This window comes from Oncorhynchus kisutch, linkage group LG1 (genome assembly GCF_002021735.2).
Source record: "Oncorhynchus kisutch isolate 150728-3 linkage group LG1, Okis_V2, whole genome shotgun sequence".
In the NCBI taxonomy this organism is placed as follows: Eukaryota; Metazoa; Chordata; class Actinopteri; order Salmoniformes; family Salmonidae; genus Oncorhynchus; species Oncorhynchus kisutch.
In genome coordinates, this window is record NC_034174.2 from 255,642 (window position 1) to 273,677 (window position 18,036).

At 44.5% G+C, this 18,036-nt stretch overlaps 1 protein-coding gene across 2 annotated transcripts; it reads left to right on the forward strand.

Annotated features, from left to right (window-relative positions):
• The first annotated feature begins 1,173 nt into the window (after positions 1 to 1,173).
• On the forward strand, positions 1,174 to 17,402 carry cstf1 (cleavage stimulation factor, 3' pre-RNA, subunit 1). 2 transcript variants are annotated; one of them, XM_031806605.1, is made up of 7 exons: positions 1,174 to 1,351; positions 1,878 to 2,075; positions 2,366 to 2,643; positions 4,505 to 4,702; positions 6,719 to 6,900; positions 14,497 to 14,705; positions 16,562 to 17,402. In XM_031806605.1, exons 2-7 carry the CDS (start codon positions 1,907 to 1,909, stop codon positions 16,819 to 16,821), a joined length of 1,296 nt encoding a protein of 431 aa, XP_031662465.1. In that variant the 5' UTR covers positions 1,174 to 1,351; positions 1,878 to 1,906; the 3' UTR covers positions 16,822 to 17,402. The 2 variants fall into 2 exon arrangements, with proteins under 2 accessions (XP_031662465.1, XP_031680797.1); XM_031824937.1 differs by having other exon boundaries at positions 1,294 to 1,380.
• The last annotated feature ends 634 nt before the right edge of the window (positions 17,403 to 18,036 follow it).

Here is an 18,036-nt window from a genome sequence, read left to right on the forward strand (position 1 = left end):
AGTTATCTAGTCAACTATGGCTAACATAGTCGTGTCAACTCTGCATATTGATTTTATTCTAAGTAGCTGCATTTGCATTTGATTGAGCTGTTTTCTAGTGACATTTATTTGGATACATCCATGCTACTGTACACAGATGTTGCCTGTGGAGGGATGACACCCACACAAAGTCAATTCCATCTATTTAAGTCAAAGTTTTAAAATTAGAATTTATTTTTTATGTTTATGTTCATTCATAGTTCAGTTGATAGCTGCAATATTACTACCTACATTTAATACAAATATTACCACTTACATGTAATATAAATATTACTACTTACATTTAAAAATATTACTATTTACATTTCATAAAATATTACTATTTACATTTAATAAAATATTACTACTTACATTTAATAAAAATCTTTTTTAGTGGTTGGGGGGTAGAATCGAGTGAATTTAGGCCATTGCTGGGCCAATTCTGTCTCCGTTCAGGCTGCCAGATCGGGCCTAGTCTGTACCATCATTCATTTCGAACTCGGGCCGGATCCGGCTGCCAGACCCAGGCCAGCAGATTTAGATCTGGCATGCCGGAATCAGGCCAAATGTGGGCCAGACATTCGTGTTACCCGGGGAAGCTCATGAACAAATGGTGCTTTCAAGACAACTTGGAACTCTGAAAGAAACCTGAGGTCAAATCATGACGTCAGTGATCTTCAGGTCGGAAAGTCGGTGCGCTAGAAAGATGCCAGAGTTTCTGACTTGGAACTCCAAGTTGGATTACAGTTCAAAACTATTTTTCCCAGTTGGAGATGGCTGATGAATGGCTGATGTTTTTGTTTTTTTTAGTTGCCAGTTGTTTGGAGCACAGCAAAAACAGAAATAAGAATGAATAGAAAGGCCATCTCCATTCAAGTCAGTGATGGCATAATGGGTGGACTGGCAGCCATTTTGAGTGTACCCATGCCAGAAAGTAAAAGCAGGAAATGCACCCTTCAATCTGTGCTGTGTGATTTGTTGAGTTAACACAATTTATATTAAATTAAACAAAAATGTCATTGCATGAGCCATCAGTTAGCATCCTTTGAATGAACATTCTACATTACCAGGTAAATCCAACATCAGTTGAGAGAACATTCCAAACCATACCATGGAAATGATTGCAACACATTACCAGGCAGCCATTTTGAGTGTACCCGTTTGTTTACCAGCCAGGGTAAGAGCTTCTAAGTACGTTCTATTCATTGTCATTTCCATAGTCAAAACCCACGCCCCGTTACGTACCGACGCAAAGATGTGATACGTGATGCAAGTGACGCAGTTACGTAGCGCATGCTTTGTAACCTCAAGCGTCCCTTGAATCAAGGCAAAGGTATTTTTGCAACATTTGAAAGGTTTTCTGTATGTAGCTAACGTTTCTTTAAGTTTGATACATTTTCTTGATATTCTTGTTGTGTTATACATGATCGCAACCAATTAAACCAAGTTTTTAACCCGTTTGGTGCAGTCGTTGCTTGCACAATGTTGGGCTAGCTAGCTAGCAGTAGATAAGTTAAATCAATGCATATTCATTTAACGTTATTTGTTTTTACTTCCCTAAACTCGGTTGGTTATTATTGTAAAACATAAGGTGCTTGTTAACAGTTTATACGGTCTACGATTTATGTTTGTAGTGTGAATGTTACGAATGGTTTTGTCGTAGCTAGCTACAGCAGCTATCTTGCATTGTAGGTCCCGTTGGTATGCTAACGTTAGTTACTTAACCAGCCAGTGGGCTTCCATACTATTCGCATGATAGTTGAGCTTTCTTTGCTAGCTAGTTGAAGTTATAGAAGTTCATAATAAAAACGTTTTTGATTTGTAGCAAATAATGATGACCATGTTTTGATCGATTTCAGCCAAGTTCGTTGAAGAAGCCTGAGCGGAGATGTACCGTCCCAAACCGACGCTGCGGGACCGACAGCACCTGTACCGGCTGATCATCAGCCAGTTGCTGTATGACGGTTACACCAACATCGCCAACAACCTCATCACGGAGGTGAAGCCACAGAGCGTCGTGTCACCCTCTGAGAACCTCATGCAGCTGGCCAAGATAGGTGAGTGGGTAGTGGACTAGCTCGTAGGAGAATACTAACTACATGTCTGCAGTGTGGTTGTTTTGGAACTATACTGCTCCACTGTTTCATCCATCCCAAGACATAGCGAATGGCGACAGTGTAGTTTGCTAGCTAAATGTCTGATATGTTGTGTCACTGTTTTAATCAACTGTATTGCTCCATTCACCCCCAGGCAAGGAGAATGATGACTGTGGTGCACAAGATAGCTCAATGTCTGCAGTTTGATTGGTTGTAAAACTGTATCTCTCCATCCAACCTCCTCTCTCCAGGCATGGAGAATGATGACAGTGCGGTGCAGTATGCCATCGGGCGGTCTGACACAGTGGCACCAGGCGTTGGCATCGACCTGGAGTTTGACGCTGACGTCCAGTCCATGTCCCCCGAGGCGTCTGAGTACGAGACTTGTTACGTGACGTCTCATAAGGGTCCCTGTCGCGTGGCCACCTACAGCCGGGACGGGCAGCTCATTGCTACAGGCTCTGCAGACGCCTCCATCAAAGTCCTGGACACAGAACGTATGCTGGCCAAGAGTGCCATGCCCATAGAGGTGAGACAGAGGGCTGACATTGTAGCTTATTCCCTGTGTAGTGCACTACTTTTGACAAGAGCCTTGGTTGTATTCACTAATAACTAAACAGAAGTGATCGAGGATGAAACCGAGAGGGTAGTGTTGTCGCGAAACCAGGTTGAGTATCACAATACTCCATACCAGGTTGAGTATCACAAAACTCCATACCAGGTTGAGTATCACAATACTCCATACCAGGTTGAGTATCACAATACTCCATACCAGGTTGAGTATCACAATACGCCATGCCAGGTTGAGTATCACAATACGCCATGCCAGGTTGAGTATCACAATACGCCATGGCAGGTTGAGTATCACAATACTCCATACCAGGTTGAGTATCACAATACTCCATACCAGGTTGAGTATCACAATACGCCATACCAGGTTGAGTATCACAATACGCCATACCAGGTTGAGTATCACAATACGCCATACCAGGTTGAGTATCACAATACGCCATGCCAGGTTGAGTATCACAATACGCCATGCCAGGTTGAGTATCACAATACGCCATGCCAGGTTGAGTATCACAATACGCCATGCCAGGTTGAGTATCACAATACGCCATGCCAGGTTGAGTATCACAATACGCCATGCCAGGTTGAGTATCACAATACGCCATGCCAGGTTGAGTATCACAATACGCCATGCCAGGTTGAGTATCACAATACGCCATGCCAGGTTGAGTATCACAATACTCCATACCAGGTTGAGTATCACAATACGCCATACCAGGTTGAGTATCACAATACGCCATACCAGGTTGAGTATCACAATACGCCATACCAGGTTGAGTATCACAATACGCCATGCCAGGTTGAGTATCACAATACGCCATGCCAGGTTGAGTATCACAATACGCCATGCCAGGTTGAGTATCACAATACGCCATGCCAGGTTGAGTATCACAATACGCCATGCCAGGTTGAGTATCACAATACGCCATGCCAGGTTGAGTATCACAATACGCCATGCCAGGTTGAGTATCACAATACGCCATGCCAGGTTGAGTATCACAATACGCCATGCCAGGTTGGGTATCACAATACGCCATGCCAGGTTGAGTATCACAATACGCCATACCAGGTTGAGTATCACAATACGCCATACCAGGTTGAGTATCACAATACGCCATGCCGGGTTGAGTATCACAATACGCCATGCCGGGTTGAGTATCACAATACGCCATGCCGGGTTGAGTATCACAATACGCCATGCCAGGTTGAGTATCACAATACGCCATACCAATCTAACCACAAAACAAGAATGGTAATAATTTATTTGAATGGTAAATCTGAGAACATATAATGAAATCAGCATATATTGCCTTATGCTTTCATATCACAAACGGTGTACTAGGGTGGTGAATTCAGCTGTCAACTAGCAAGGAAAGTTAGCCTACATTTAAATCTGGAAGATGGTGGTATGGTCTTGAATTGTAAACTGTTGTAGCCTGTATGGACATTGTTTTGCGAACAGTTTGAACATCTTTACCTGCCTTGTTGCATTATTCAAGTAGGTTAACTTGTGTGCAACATGAGTGGGGAGATAATGCAGCCAGACAGATGGTGATGAATGAGGAAGTGGAGCAGGCTCTGCACTTCGTTTTATAAAGGGGCTGCTCTGATAGACAGACTTGAGCCTCTCGAGACATTTGACAGACCGAATGTAACAAATTCTAGCACCGAAACTTTGTTTTTTGTATCACGGGAGGGTACAGAAGTTTTGGTATACCATGCAACTCTATGATAGAGACCTACCTGTATTTGTCTAATAAGAACAGTGTGCTGTAATAAGACCTAGGTGATCAGAACATTAATGTTCCTATGTGTTCTAGGTGATGATGAATGAGACAGCCCAGCAGAACATGGAGAACCACCCTGTGATCAGAACACTGTACGACCACGTGGATGAGGTCACGTGTCTGGCATTCCACCCCACGGAACAGATCCTGGCGTCTGGGTCACGTGACTACACCCTCAAACTGTTTGACTACTCCAAGCCCTCTGCCAAGAGAGCCTTCAAACATGTACAGGTAGCAACAGGGGTGGGGCCTTTAGACGGGTACAGGTAACAACAGGGGTGGGGCCTTTAGACGGGTACAGATAACAACATTCTCCTCTCAGATTGTCTGTTGGTGTAGACAGTGATGGGAGCTGGGGGGTGTAGATGGGGAGCTGGGGGGGGGGTGTGCCGAACCATTAGAAAACAGGAAGTTGAGTAGAGATATCAGGGGTTTGGGCAGAACCTATAGAAAATGGGAACAGGCGTGCTGGTGGGGCAAACCTGTGGTATCATATTACTACTTGGTGAGAATTGGCTTTTTATCACATAGTAAAATGTTGGTGTTGTGACAACTCTGCTCTGAAAATAATGTAATTGTCACCTTTTTGAGCCCAGCAGTTAGCAACCCTGGATTAGATATACAGTGCCTTGCGAAAGTATTCGGCCCCCTTGAACTTTGCGACCTTTTGCCACATTTCAGGCTTCAAACATAAAGATATAAAACTGTATTTTTTTGTGAAGAATCAACAACAAGTGGGACACAATCATGAAGTGGAACGACATTTATTGGATATTTCAAACTTTTTTTACAAATCAAAAACTGAAAAATTGGGCGTGCTAAATTATTCAGCCCCCTTAAGTTAATACTTTGTAGCGCCACCTTTTGCTGCGATTACAGCTGTAAGCCGCTTGGGGTATGTCTCTATCAGTTTTGCACATCGAGAGACTGACATTTTTTCCCATTCCTCCTTGCAAAACAGCTCGAGCTCAGTGAGGTTGGATGGAGAGCATTTGTGAACAGCAGTTTTCAGTTCTTTCCACAGATTCTCGATTGGATTCAGGTCTGGACTTTGACTTGGCCATTCTAACACCTGGATATGTTTATTTTTGAACCATTCCATTGTAGATTTTGCTTTATGTTTTGGATCATTGTCTTGTTGGAAGACAAATCTCCATCCCAGTCTCAGGTCTTTTGCAGACTCCATCAGGTTTTCTTCCAGAATGGTCCTGTATTTGGCTCCATCCATCTTCCCATCAATTTTAACCATCTTCCCTGTCCCTGCTGAAGAAAAGAAGACCCAAACCATGATGCTGCCACCACCATGTTTGACAGTGGGGATGGTGTGGTCAGGGTGATGAGCTGTGTTGCTTTTACGCCAAACATAACGTTTTGCATTGTTGCCAAAAAGTTCAATTTTGGTTTCATCTGACCAGAGCACCTTCTTCCACATGTTTGGTGTGTCTCCCAGGTGGCTTGAGGCAAACTTTAAACAACACTTTTTATGGATATCTTTAAGAAATGGCTTTCTTCTTGCCACTCTTCCATAAAGGCCAGATTTGTGCAATATACGACTGATTGTTGTCCTATGGACAGAGTCTCCCACCTCAGCTGTAGATCTCTGCAGTTCATCCAGAGTGATCATGGGCCTCTTGGCTGCATCTCTGATCAGTCTTCTCCTTGTATGAGCTGAAAGTTTAGAGGGACGGCCAGGTCTTGGTAGATTTGCAGTGGTCTGATACTCCTTCCATTTCAATATTATTATCGCTCCTTGGGATGTTTAAGCTTGGGAAATCTTTTTGTATCCAAATCCGGCTTTAAACTTCTTCACAATAGTATCTCGGACCTGCCTGGTGTGTTCCTTGTTCTTCATGATGCTCTCTGCGATTTTAACGGACCTCTGAGACTATCACAGTGCAGGTGCATTTATACGGAGACTGGATTACACACAGGTGGATTGTATTTATCATCATTAGTCATTTAGGTCAACATTGGATCATTCAGAGATCCTCACTGAACTTCTGGACAGAGTTTGCTGCACAATTTTTCAGTTTTTGATTTGTTAAAAAAGTTTGAAATATCCAATAAATGTCATTCCACTTCATGATTGTGTCCCACTTGTTGTTGATTCTTCACAAAAAAATACAGTTTTATATCTTTATGTTTGAAGCCTGAAATGTGGCAAAAGGTCGCAAAGTTCAAGGGGGCCGAATACTTTCGCAAGGCACTGTACTAACAGTAGTGTGTCTCTGTGTCTGCTCCCCACAGGAAGCAGAGATGCTGCGTGCCATCTCCTTCCACCCGTCAGGTGACTTCCTTTTGGTGGGGACACAGCACCCGACCCTCCGCCTCTACGACGTGAACACCTTCCAATGCTTCGTCTCCTGCAACCCTCTAGACCAGCATACTGACACCATCAGTGGAGTCAACTACAACCCTAATGCTAACAGGTAACCCCTGACCTCTAACCCTCTAGATCAGGTATTCCCAAACTGGGTGCAATGCTGTCGTGGGTACGCCAGATCAAAATGTGATTCACTTTTTATATATATATATATATTTTTTTTAATTCTTTTTCTTCACGTGTTCAAAAAGTCCATTGATGTTTTCCAATGGGGCTATACATCTGGGTGAGTTTTTTTTCTTGCCTGAGTAATTTTGTTTCACTGACAAAAATACAATTAAAACATCCAGTGTTCAGCGTGTTCAACAACACAATGTCAAATACAGGTAACCTAGTCAAAAAATTAACATCCAATCACGTTAACCGTTACTCATCCAATCACGTTAGCCGTTACTCATCCAATCACGTTAGCCGTTACTCATCCAATCACGTTAGCCGTTACTCATCCAATCACGTTAGCCGTTACTCATCCAATCACGTTAGCCGTTACTCATCCAATCACGTTAGCCGTTACTCATCCAATCACGTTAGCCGTTACTCATCCAATCACGTTAGCCGTTACTCATCCAATCACGTTAGCCGTTACTCATCCAATCACGTTAGCCGTTACTCATCCAATCACGTTAGCCGTTACTCATCCAATCACGTTAGCCGTTACTCATCCAATCACGTTAGCCGTTACTCATCCAATCACGTTAGCCGTTACTCATCCAATCACGTTAGCCGTTACTCATCCAATCACGTTAGCCGTTACTCATCCAATCACGTTAGCCGTTACTCATCCAATCACGTTAGCCGTTACTCATCCAATCACGTTAGCCGTTACTCATCCAATCACGTTAGCCGTTACTCATCCAATCACGTTAGCCGTTACTCATCCAATCACGTTAGCCGTTACTCATCCAATCACGTTAGCCGTTACTCATCCAATCACGTTAGCCGTTACTCATCCAATCACGTTAGCCGTTACTCATCCAATCACGTTAGCCGTTACTCATCCAATCACGTTAGCCGTTACTCATCCAATCACGTTAGCCGTTACTCATCCAATCACGTTAGCCGTTACTCATCCAATCACGTTAGCCGTTACTCATCCAATCACGTTAGCCGTTACTCATCCAATCACGTTAGCCGTTACTCATCCAATCACGTTAGCCGTTACTCATCCAATCACGTTAGCCGTTACTCATCCAATCACGTTAGCCGTTACTCATCCAATCACGTTAGCCGTTACTCATCCAATCACGTTAGCCGTTACTCATCCAATCACGTTAGCCGTTACTCATCCAATCACGTTAGCCGTTACTCATCCAATCACGTTAGCCGTTACTCATCCAATCACGTTAGCCGTTACTCATCCAATCACGTTAGCCGTTACTCATCCAATCACGTTAGCCGTTACTCATCCAATCACGTTAGCCGTTACTCATCCAATCACGTTAGCCATCCAGTCACGTTACTCATCCAGTCACGTTACTCATCCAGTCACGTTACTCATCCAGTCACGTTACTCATCCAGTCACGTTACTCATCCAGTCACGTTACTCATCCAGGCACGTTACTCATCCAGGCACGTTACTCATCCAGGCACGTTACTCATCCAGTCACGTTACTCATCCAGTCACGTTACTCATCCAGTCACGTTAACCGTTACTCATGCACAGACATTTAGAAACGAAACATGACATGACAACTTGAAAAACAAGTCACGGGAGTTTTTCGAGTGTGAATAAGTATGTTTCCGAGTAGTAAGACATGTATAAAAGCAACAGATACCATTAATAATAAGAAAGGGCGAGAAGCATCTTATATATTTATTTTTTTACCTTTATTTTACTAGGCAAGTCAGTTAAGAACAAATTCTTATTTTCAATGACGGCCTAGGAACAGTGGGTTAACTGCCTGTTCAAGGGCAGAACGACAGATTTTGTACCTTGTCAGCTCGGGGATTTGAACTTGCAACCTTTCGGTTACTAGTCCAATGCTCTAACCACTAGGCTACACTGCCGCCCCAGTGGTGAGCTACCGAGTGGCTGGGACAGGCAAGACCCAAACTATTGTGGAGGACTTCATTCTTCCTGCTGCTGGGGGAAAAGGCCCAAACAAACTATACAGACGATGTCTTCAAACAACACTGTTTCACGACGCATCAGTGACATGGCAGGAGATGTTTGAAACAATTACTGCTTTGCATACAAGCCAGCGAATTTTATGTGTTACAGCTGGATGAGTCAACAGACTCATGGCGGGCCTGGCACAGCTCCTGGTGTACGTCTGTTACGTTTATGGGGGGTCAATTAAGGAAGACATCCTCTTCTGGAAACCAGGACAACATGCGAGGATATTTAAAAAAAACGATTGGACAGCTTTGTGACCTCAAATGGACTTTGATGGTCAAGATGTGTTGGTGTCTGTACTGATGGCGCAAAAGCCATGACAGGGAGACATAGTGGAGTGGTAACGCGCGTGCAAGCAGTTGCTCCCGACGCCACTTGGGTCCACTGCAGCATCCACCGAGAGGCTCTTGGGTCCACTGCAGCATCCACCGAGAGGCTCTTGGGTCCACTGCAGCATCCACCGAGAAGCTCTTGGGTACACTGCAGCATCCACCGAGAAGCTCTTGGGTACACTGCAGCATCCACCGAGAAGCTCTTGGGTACACTGCAGCATCCACCGAGAAGCTCTTGGGTACACTGCAGCATCCACCCAAAGGTTCTTGGGTACACTGCAGCATCCACCCAGAGGCTCTTGGGTACACTGCAGCACCAACCGAGAGGCTCTTGGGTACACTGCAGCATCCACCCAGAGGCTCTTGGGTACACTGCAGCATCCACCCAGAGGCTCTTGGGTACACTGCAGCATCCACCCAGAGGCTCTTGGGTACACTGCAGCATCCACCCAGAGGCTCTTGGGTACACTGCAGCATCCACCCAGAGGCTCTTGGGTACACTGCAGCATCCACCCAGAGGCTCTTGGGTACACTGCAGCATCCACCCAGAGGCTCTTGGGTACACTGCAGCATCCACCCAGAGGCTCTTGGGTACACTGCAGCATCCACCCAGAGGCTCTTGGGTACACTGCAGCATCCACCCAGAGGCTCTTGGGTACACTGCAGCATCCACCCAGAGGCTCTTGGGTACACTGCAGCATCCACCCAGAGGCTCTTGGGTACACTGCTGCATCCACCCAGAGGCTCTTGGGTACACTGCTGCATCCACCCAGAGGCTCTTGGGTACACTGCAGCATCCACCCAGAGGCTCTTGGGTACACTGCAGCATCCACCCAGAGGCTCTTGGGTACACTGCTGCATCCACCCAGAGGCTCTTGCTGCCAAGGAAATGCCTGACAGCTTGAAAGACGTTTTGGACACTACAGTGAAAATGGTTAACTTTGTTAAAGCTGGAGGTTGAATGCTTGAAGGGGTACGGGACTATAAAACGTTTGGGAACCACTGGTCTAGGGCATACGGGTGACTTTCCCCTTGTTCCTGTCCGGTTCATAACAGACCATTCTAAATCTAAACATTTAACATATTAGCAAAGACCAGATTTAAACTGAGAATATTCTGAATAGTGAAAATATGATCACTTGATGAGAGAACAGCGTGTGCAGCCTGAGGAACAGAGCGCAAGCCTTTTTGGTGATTTTGTCAAATCCTCATTCAGCCCACTACACTATATTTACAGGTGTATGTGGGCACCCTCTTCAAGTTAGTGGATTCTGCTATTTCAGCCACCGCCGTTGCTGACAGGTATATACAACCGAGCACACAGCAATGCAATCTCCATAGACAAGCATTGGCAGTAGAATGGCCTTACTGAAGAGCTCAGTGACTTTCAATGTGGAAGCAGAAATGTCTAGGAGCAACAATGGCTCGAAGTGGTAGGCCACACAAGCTCACAGAACGGAACCACTGTCCTCGAGTGTGACTGTCCTCGGTTGCAAAACTCACTACTGAGTTCCCAACTGCCCCTGGAAGCAATGTCAGCACAAGCACTGTTTGTCGGGAGCTTCATTAAATGGTTTTCCATGCAGCCACACACAAGCCTAAGATCACTATGCGCAATGCCAAGCGTTGGCTGGAGTGGTGTAAAGCTCGCTGCCTTTGGACCCTGGAGTAGTAGAAACGCTTTCTCTGAGGTGATGAATCACGCTTCACCATCTGGAAGTCCGACGGATGAATGTGGGTTTGGCGGATGCCAGGAGACGCTACCTGCCCCAATGCATAGAGCCAACTGTGAAGTTTGGTGGAGGAGGAATAATGGTCTGGGGTTGTTTTTTATGGTTCTTGCTAGGCCCCTTAGTTCTCGTGAAGAGAGATCTTACCGCTACAGCATCAATAACTTTGTGACAACAGTTTGGGGAAGGCCCTTTCCTGTTTCAGCATGCACAAAGCGAGGTCCATACAGAAATGGTTTGTCAATCGGTTTAGAAGATCATTTGTAATTAGGAAAAAACGTTATCCTTTTTATCCCTAATTTGGTGATATTCACTTGGCTCATCGCTACAACTCCCCAACGGGCTTGGGAGAGGCAAAGGTCGAGTTATGTGTCCCTCGAAACAACCTGCCAAACCACGCTTCTTAACACTTAAGCCAACTGCATCAATGTGTTGGGAGGAAACACCGTTCAATTGACGACTGAAGCCAGCTTGCAGGTTCCCGGCCCGCCACAAGGAGTCACTAAAGCGGAATGAGCCAAAGAAAGCCCCCTGGCCGCACCCGAACGACACTGGACCAATTGTGCACCGCCCTATAGGATTCCCGGTCATGGCCGACTGTGACAGCCTGGGATCAAACCTCAGTCTGTCTTGACGCCTCAACACTGTAATGCAGTGCCATAGACTGCTGCGCCTCTCGGGAGGTTGTGGTGTGGAAGAACTTGACTGGCCCACTGCACAGAGCCCTGACCTCAACCCCATCGAAAATCTTTGTGATGAATTGGAACGCCGACTGTGAGCTGGGCCTTATCACCAAACATCAGTACCCGACCTCACTAATAATCTTGTGGCTGAATGGAAGCAAGTCCCCGCAGCAATGTTCCAACATCTAGTGGAAAACCTTCCCAGAATAGTGGAGGCTGTTATAGCAGCAAAGGGGGGAACCAACTCCATATTAATGCCCATGATTTTGGAATGAAATGTTCGATGAGCAGGTGTCCACATTAGAGGTCGACCGATTAATCGGTATGGCCGATTTAATTAGGGCCGATTTTCAAGTTTTCATAACGATCGTAAATCTGTATTTTTAGGCGCCGTTTTGCCTATTTATTATTATTTTTTACACCTTTTATTTAATCTTTATTTAACTAGGCAAGTCGGTTAAACACATTCTTATTTTCAATTACGCCCTAGGAACAGTGTGTTAACTGCCTTGTTCAGGGGCAGAACGACAGATTTTCACATTGTCAGCTCGGGGGATCCAATCTTGCAACCTTACAGTTAACTAGTCCAACGCAACAATGACCTGCCTCTCTCTCGTTGCACTCCACAAGGAGACTGCCTGTTAGGCAAATGTAGTAAGCCAAGGTAAGTTGCTAGCTAGCATTAAACTTGTCAATCATAATCACTAGTTAACTACACATGGTTGATGATATTACTAGATATTATCTAGCGTGTCCTGCATTGCATATAATCTTCACTGAGCATGCAAGCATCTAAGTATCTGACTGAGCGGTGGTAGGCAGAAGCAGGTGCGTAAACATGAATTCAAACAGCACTTTCGTGCGTTTTGCCAGCAGCTCTTCGTTGTGCGTCTAGCATTGCGCTGTTTATGACTTCAAACCTATCAACTCCTGAGATGAGGCTCGTGTGACCGAAATGAAATGGCTAGCAAGTTAGCGCGCGCTAATTGTCGTTGTTGCTGGTTCGAGCCCAGGGAGGAGCGAGGAGAGGGACGGAAACTATACTGTTACACTGGCAATACTAAAGTGCCTAGAAGAACATCCAATGGTCAAAGGTTAATGAAATACAAATGGTATAGAGGGAAATAGTCCTATAATTCCTATAATAACTACAACCTAAAACTTCTTACCTGGGAATATTGAAGACTCATGTTAAAAGGAACAACCAGCTTTCATATGTTCTTGAGCAAGGAACTGAAACGTTAGCTTTCTCACTTGGCATATATTTTACATGGAACATATTGCACTTTCACTTTCTTCTCCAACACTTTGTTTTTGCATTATTTAAACCAAATTGAACAGGTTTCATTATTTACTTGAGGCTACATTTATTTTATTGATGTATTATATTAAGTTAAAATAAGTGTTCATTCAGTATTGTTGTTATTGTTATTATTACAAATATATAAATAAATCGGCCGATTTAATCGGTATCGGCATTGAAAAATCTTAATCAGTCGACCTCTAGTCCACATACTTGTGGTCATGTAGTGTATCTTTTGATTTCTAAGACATTCTAAGGTTTTGTATTATTCACAACTAAAGTTACCATGTAAGTCTAAATCTAGTATTTAGGACCAATTTCAAATCATCACTTTTACGCTCAACGTAGCCACTTCATATGAGCACTCGCTCAAATATCCTTTCTATTTTATTCAGCTAAGTTTTTAATTTTCTCATTCTATAAAATAATGGCAATGACTTATAAGCATATCTTGTCTGCTAAATGAACAAGTCTACAGCCTATGACATGGAGCATAGCCAGATAACATACAGTATCTAGTCTGATAGTCTGATAAATGAACAAGCCTACAGTATCTAGTCTGATAACATACAGTATCTAGTCTGATAAATGAACAAGCCTACAGTATCTAGTCTGATAACATACAGTATCTAGTCTGATAAATGAACAAGCCTACAGTATCTAGTCTGATAACATACATTATCTAGTCTGATAAATGAACAAGCCTACAGTATCTAGTCTGATAACATACATTATCTAGTCTGATAAATGAACAAGCCTATAGCCAGATAACATACAGTATCTAGTCTGATAAATGAACAAGCCTATAGCCAGATAACATACAGTATCTAGTCTGATAAATGAACAAGCCTATAGCCAGATAACATACAGTATCTAGTCTGATAAATGAACAAGCCTACAGTCTATAGCCAGATAACATAGCAGGCCAACTCATATTCTGTTCTTCTGAAATACATTTTCTTCATATAGTGTTTCTTTAGACCTGCCTAAAATAAATAAATATGTTTATTGTGATGATGTTTAATCAGGTGATTTATTAGACTTCAAATTGTAGATATTCCAAAGGTGCATCATGAGCTTGAATGGAGGCCTGGAGATGATCAACATGTTTATGTTCATTAACGGTCAATTACCGTGAGACGGGCAGTCTTCTGCTTGACAATAACCAGCTGACAGAATATAACTGCCACAGCCCTTAGGTCCCCAACACATGACCTTAACCCTGACAGAATATAACTGCCACAGCCCTTAGGTCCCCAACACATGACCTTAACCCTGACAGTGTCAACAAGTGGGTTCACTAGACTGGCTCAGTCCCTGACCCATGACCTTAACCCTGACAGTGTCAACAGGTGGGTTCACTAGACTGGCTCAGTCCCTGACCCATGACCTTAACCCTGACAGTGTCAACAGGTGGGTTCACTAGACTGGCTCAGTCCCTGACCCCCTTAACCCTCTGCTCATTCTGTGTCTCCAGCTATGTGACGTGCAGTAAGGACGGCAGTATCAAGCTGTGGGACGGTGTGTCTAACCGCTGTGTGATGACGTTTGATAAGGCCCATGATGGGGCGGAGGTCTGCTCCGCTGTTTTCTCGAAGAACTCCAAGTACGTCCTCTCCACCGGGAAAGACTCTGTCGCCAAACTGTGGGAGATCTCCACCGGGCGCCCCCTGGTCAAATACACAGGTAACCTCTTACCCGAACCCCCCCAGACACTAGCCTTAACCCCCCCCCCCCCCAGACACTAGCCTTAACCCCCCCCCCCAGACACTAGCCTTAACCCCCCCCCCCCCCCCCCCCCCCAGACACTAGCCTTAACCCCCCCCCCCAGACACTAGCCTTAACCCCCCCCCAGACACTAGCCTTAACCCCCCCAGACACTAGCCTTAACCCCCCCCAGACACTAGCCTTAACCCCCCCCAGACACTAGCCTTAACCCCCCCCAGACACTAGCCTTAACCCCCCCCAGACACTAGCCTTAACCCCCCCCAGACACTAGCCTTAACCCCTTACCTATCTCCCCCTAAGATGAGTGTGTTATTGGGGAATAGACAGGGAGAGGGGCTGAGGTGTTCTGGGGTGGTGTCGACTGATTAATCGGTATGGCCGATTTAATTAGGGCCGATTTCAAGTTTTCATAACAATCGGAAATCGGTATTTTTGGGTGCCGATTTCTGTTTTTTATATATATATATATATATACCTTAAATTTAACTAGGCAAGTCGGTTAAGAACACGTTCTTATTTTCAATGACGGCCTGGGAACTGTGGGTTAACTGCCTGTTCAGGGGCAGAAGGACAGATTATTACCTTGTCAGCTCTGGGGTGCCAGTCTTGCAACCGCACAGTTAACTAGTCCAACGCTCTAACCATTGCGCTCCACGAGTAGCCTGCCTGTTACGCGAATGCAGTAGAAGTCAAGGTAAATTGCTAGCTAGCATTAAACTTATCTTATAAAAAACAATCAATCATAATCACTAGTTATAACTACTAATCCAGTTTAGCAGGCAATATTAACCAGGTGAAATGGTCATTTCTCTTGCATTCATTGCACGCAGAGTCAGGGTATATGCAACAGTTTGGCCTGCCTGGCTCATTGTGAACTAATTTGCCAGAATTTCACGTAAATATGACATATATTGGTTGTGCAATGTAACAAGAATATTTAGACTTAGGGATGCCACCCGTTAGATAAAATACCGAACGGTTCCGTATTTCACTGAAATAATAAACGTTTTTGTTTTTTCGAAATGATAGTTTCCGGATTCGATCATATTAATGACCAAAGGCTCGTATTTGTGTTATTATGTTATAATTGAGTCTGATTTGATAGAGCAGTCTGACTGAGCAGCAGCAGGCCCGTAATCATTCATTCAAACAGCACTTTTGTGCGTTTTGCCAGCAGCTCTTCACAAGCACAGCGCTGTTTATGACTTCAAGCATATCAGCCTAATGGCTGGTGTAACCGATGTGAAATGGCTAGCTAGTTAGCTGGGTGTGCGCTAATACTGTTTCAAACGTCACTCCCTTTTAGATTTGGAGTAGTTATTCCCCTTGCGCTGCAGCTTTTGTGGAGCGATGGGTAACATGTTAAAAGGAACATGTTAAAAGGAACCACCAACTTTCTCATGTTCTGAGCAAGGAACTGAAACGTTAGCTTTTCTACATGGCACATATTACTTTCTTCTCCAACACTTTGTTTTTGCATTATTTATAGCCTTAGCACCAAATTGAACATGTTTCATTATTTATTTATCTGAGGTGGTGTTGGTTGAGTTAGGACAAAGAGAGTGGAGGTCTGGGATGGGTTGAGTCAGGACAAAGAGAGAGGAGGTCTGGGATGGGTTGAGTCGGGACAAAGAGGGAGGAGGTCTGGGGTGGGTGGAGTCAGGACAAGGGGAGAGGAGGTCCGGGGTGGGTTGAGTCAGTACAAAGAGAGAGGAGGTCTGGGATGGTGTTTTGTTTGAGTCAGGACAATGTTACTCTGATGTGGAATCATTCTTGCCCATAACTTATCCGTGTGTGTGTCTTCCTCCCGTCAGGTGCTGGTCTGAGTGGTCGTCAGATGCATCGTACCCAGGGTGTGTTCAACCACACAGAGGACTATGTTCTGCTGCCTGATGAGAGAACCATCTCTTTATGCTGCTGGGACTCCCGTTCTGCAGAGAGGAAGAACCTTCTGTCCCTGGGTCACAACAACATCGTCCGCTGTATCGTCCACTCCCCCACCAACCCAGGGTTCATGACCTGTAGTGATGACTTCAGGGCCCGCTTCTGGTACAGACGTACTACCACCGACTGAGACCCCTCTGTTGTACCTCTGACCCCTCTGTACCAACACACTACCACAGAGCCCAAACAAAATCCCTCACCACTGAGGAAACCCCCATTGACGAAGACTCCACAGCCAAACAGCTCCTTACCTGACACTGGACAGCATCAGGGTCCTGCAGCCTCAGACGTTACAACAAACCGTGTCTGAGTTCACTACCCTGCCTCCATCTTGGACTGGATTTCAGTGGCGCTAGTGGAGTCTTTTTGATGACTCTGTAATGGCTTGTCATGACTGTAGTACCCAGGTATGACAGCCAGGTGGCCGTGTTTGACCAGTGAGTTTCTATCTGGGCCTGGTTTCACCATGGTGGGTAGCCATGTTGGTAGAGAACACAGCTGATTGGCTGGCTGATTACATGAACAGCGTTGTTGGGAATAGTAATCATTAACTAATCTTCTAGATACTTTGAAGACCGTGAGCAACATGCTCATTAATACGTTTCTTTCATCTTTTGATAAAACAACTTGAGTTTGTGGTTTTCCACTTTTTTCCCCTTTTTTTGTTTGTCTTTCTGATGTTACACATTTTTATTAAAACATTGAAGAAAGTATGTTTTCCTGTCAGTTCTTTGACTTGAAATTAGTCTTGAAAATCTTAGACTTAAATGTTCTAGTATAAAGTTAAACGTTCTATAGTATAGAAATATGCACCGTTGTTCTAGAGCACGCCTGGTCATTATTTTCCATGGAGGGCCACATTAGAATATATTTTTGCCCAGAATCGCGTGGCAGGTAGCCTAGTGGTTAGAGCATTGGACTAGTAACCGAAAGATCGAGTCCCCGAGCTGACAAGGTAAAAATCTGTTGTTCTGCCCTTGAGCAAGGCAGTTAACCCACTGTTCCTAGGCCGTCATTGTTCTTGTGTTCTTAACTAACTTGCCTCGTTAAATAAAAATCCATTGAAACATCATATTACAGGATTATACATGTGTATGACTGACAGATATATCTACTGTAAATCACATCCAGATATGCTACTTATTTTACTTTTTAACATGCACAGAAATAAACCATGTTCTCCTTTTGGTAGGTATTTATTATTAAACATGCAATGAACTACATGGGAGACAAAGTACACTGCATTCAGCACCACGGACAGAACTCTTGTTCACGGGTATGCACAAATACACGAGAGAGCGCTCAACATTACATTTAAACTACCCGATCAGTGTGAGGGAAGTCT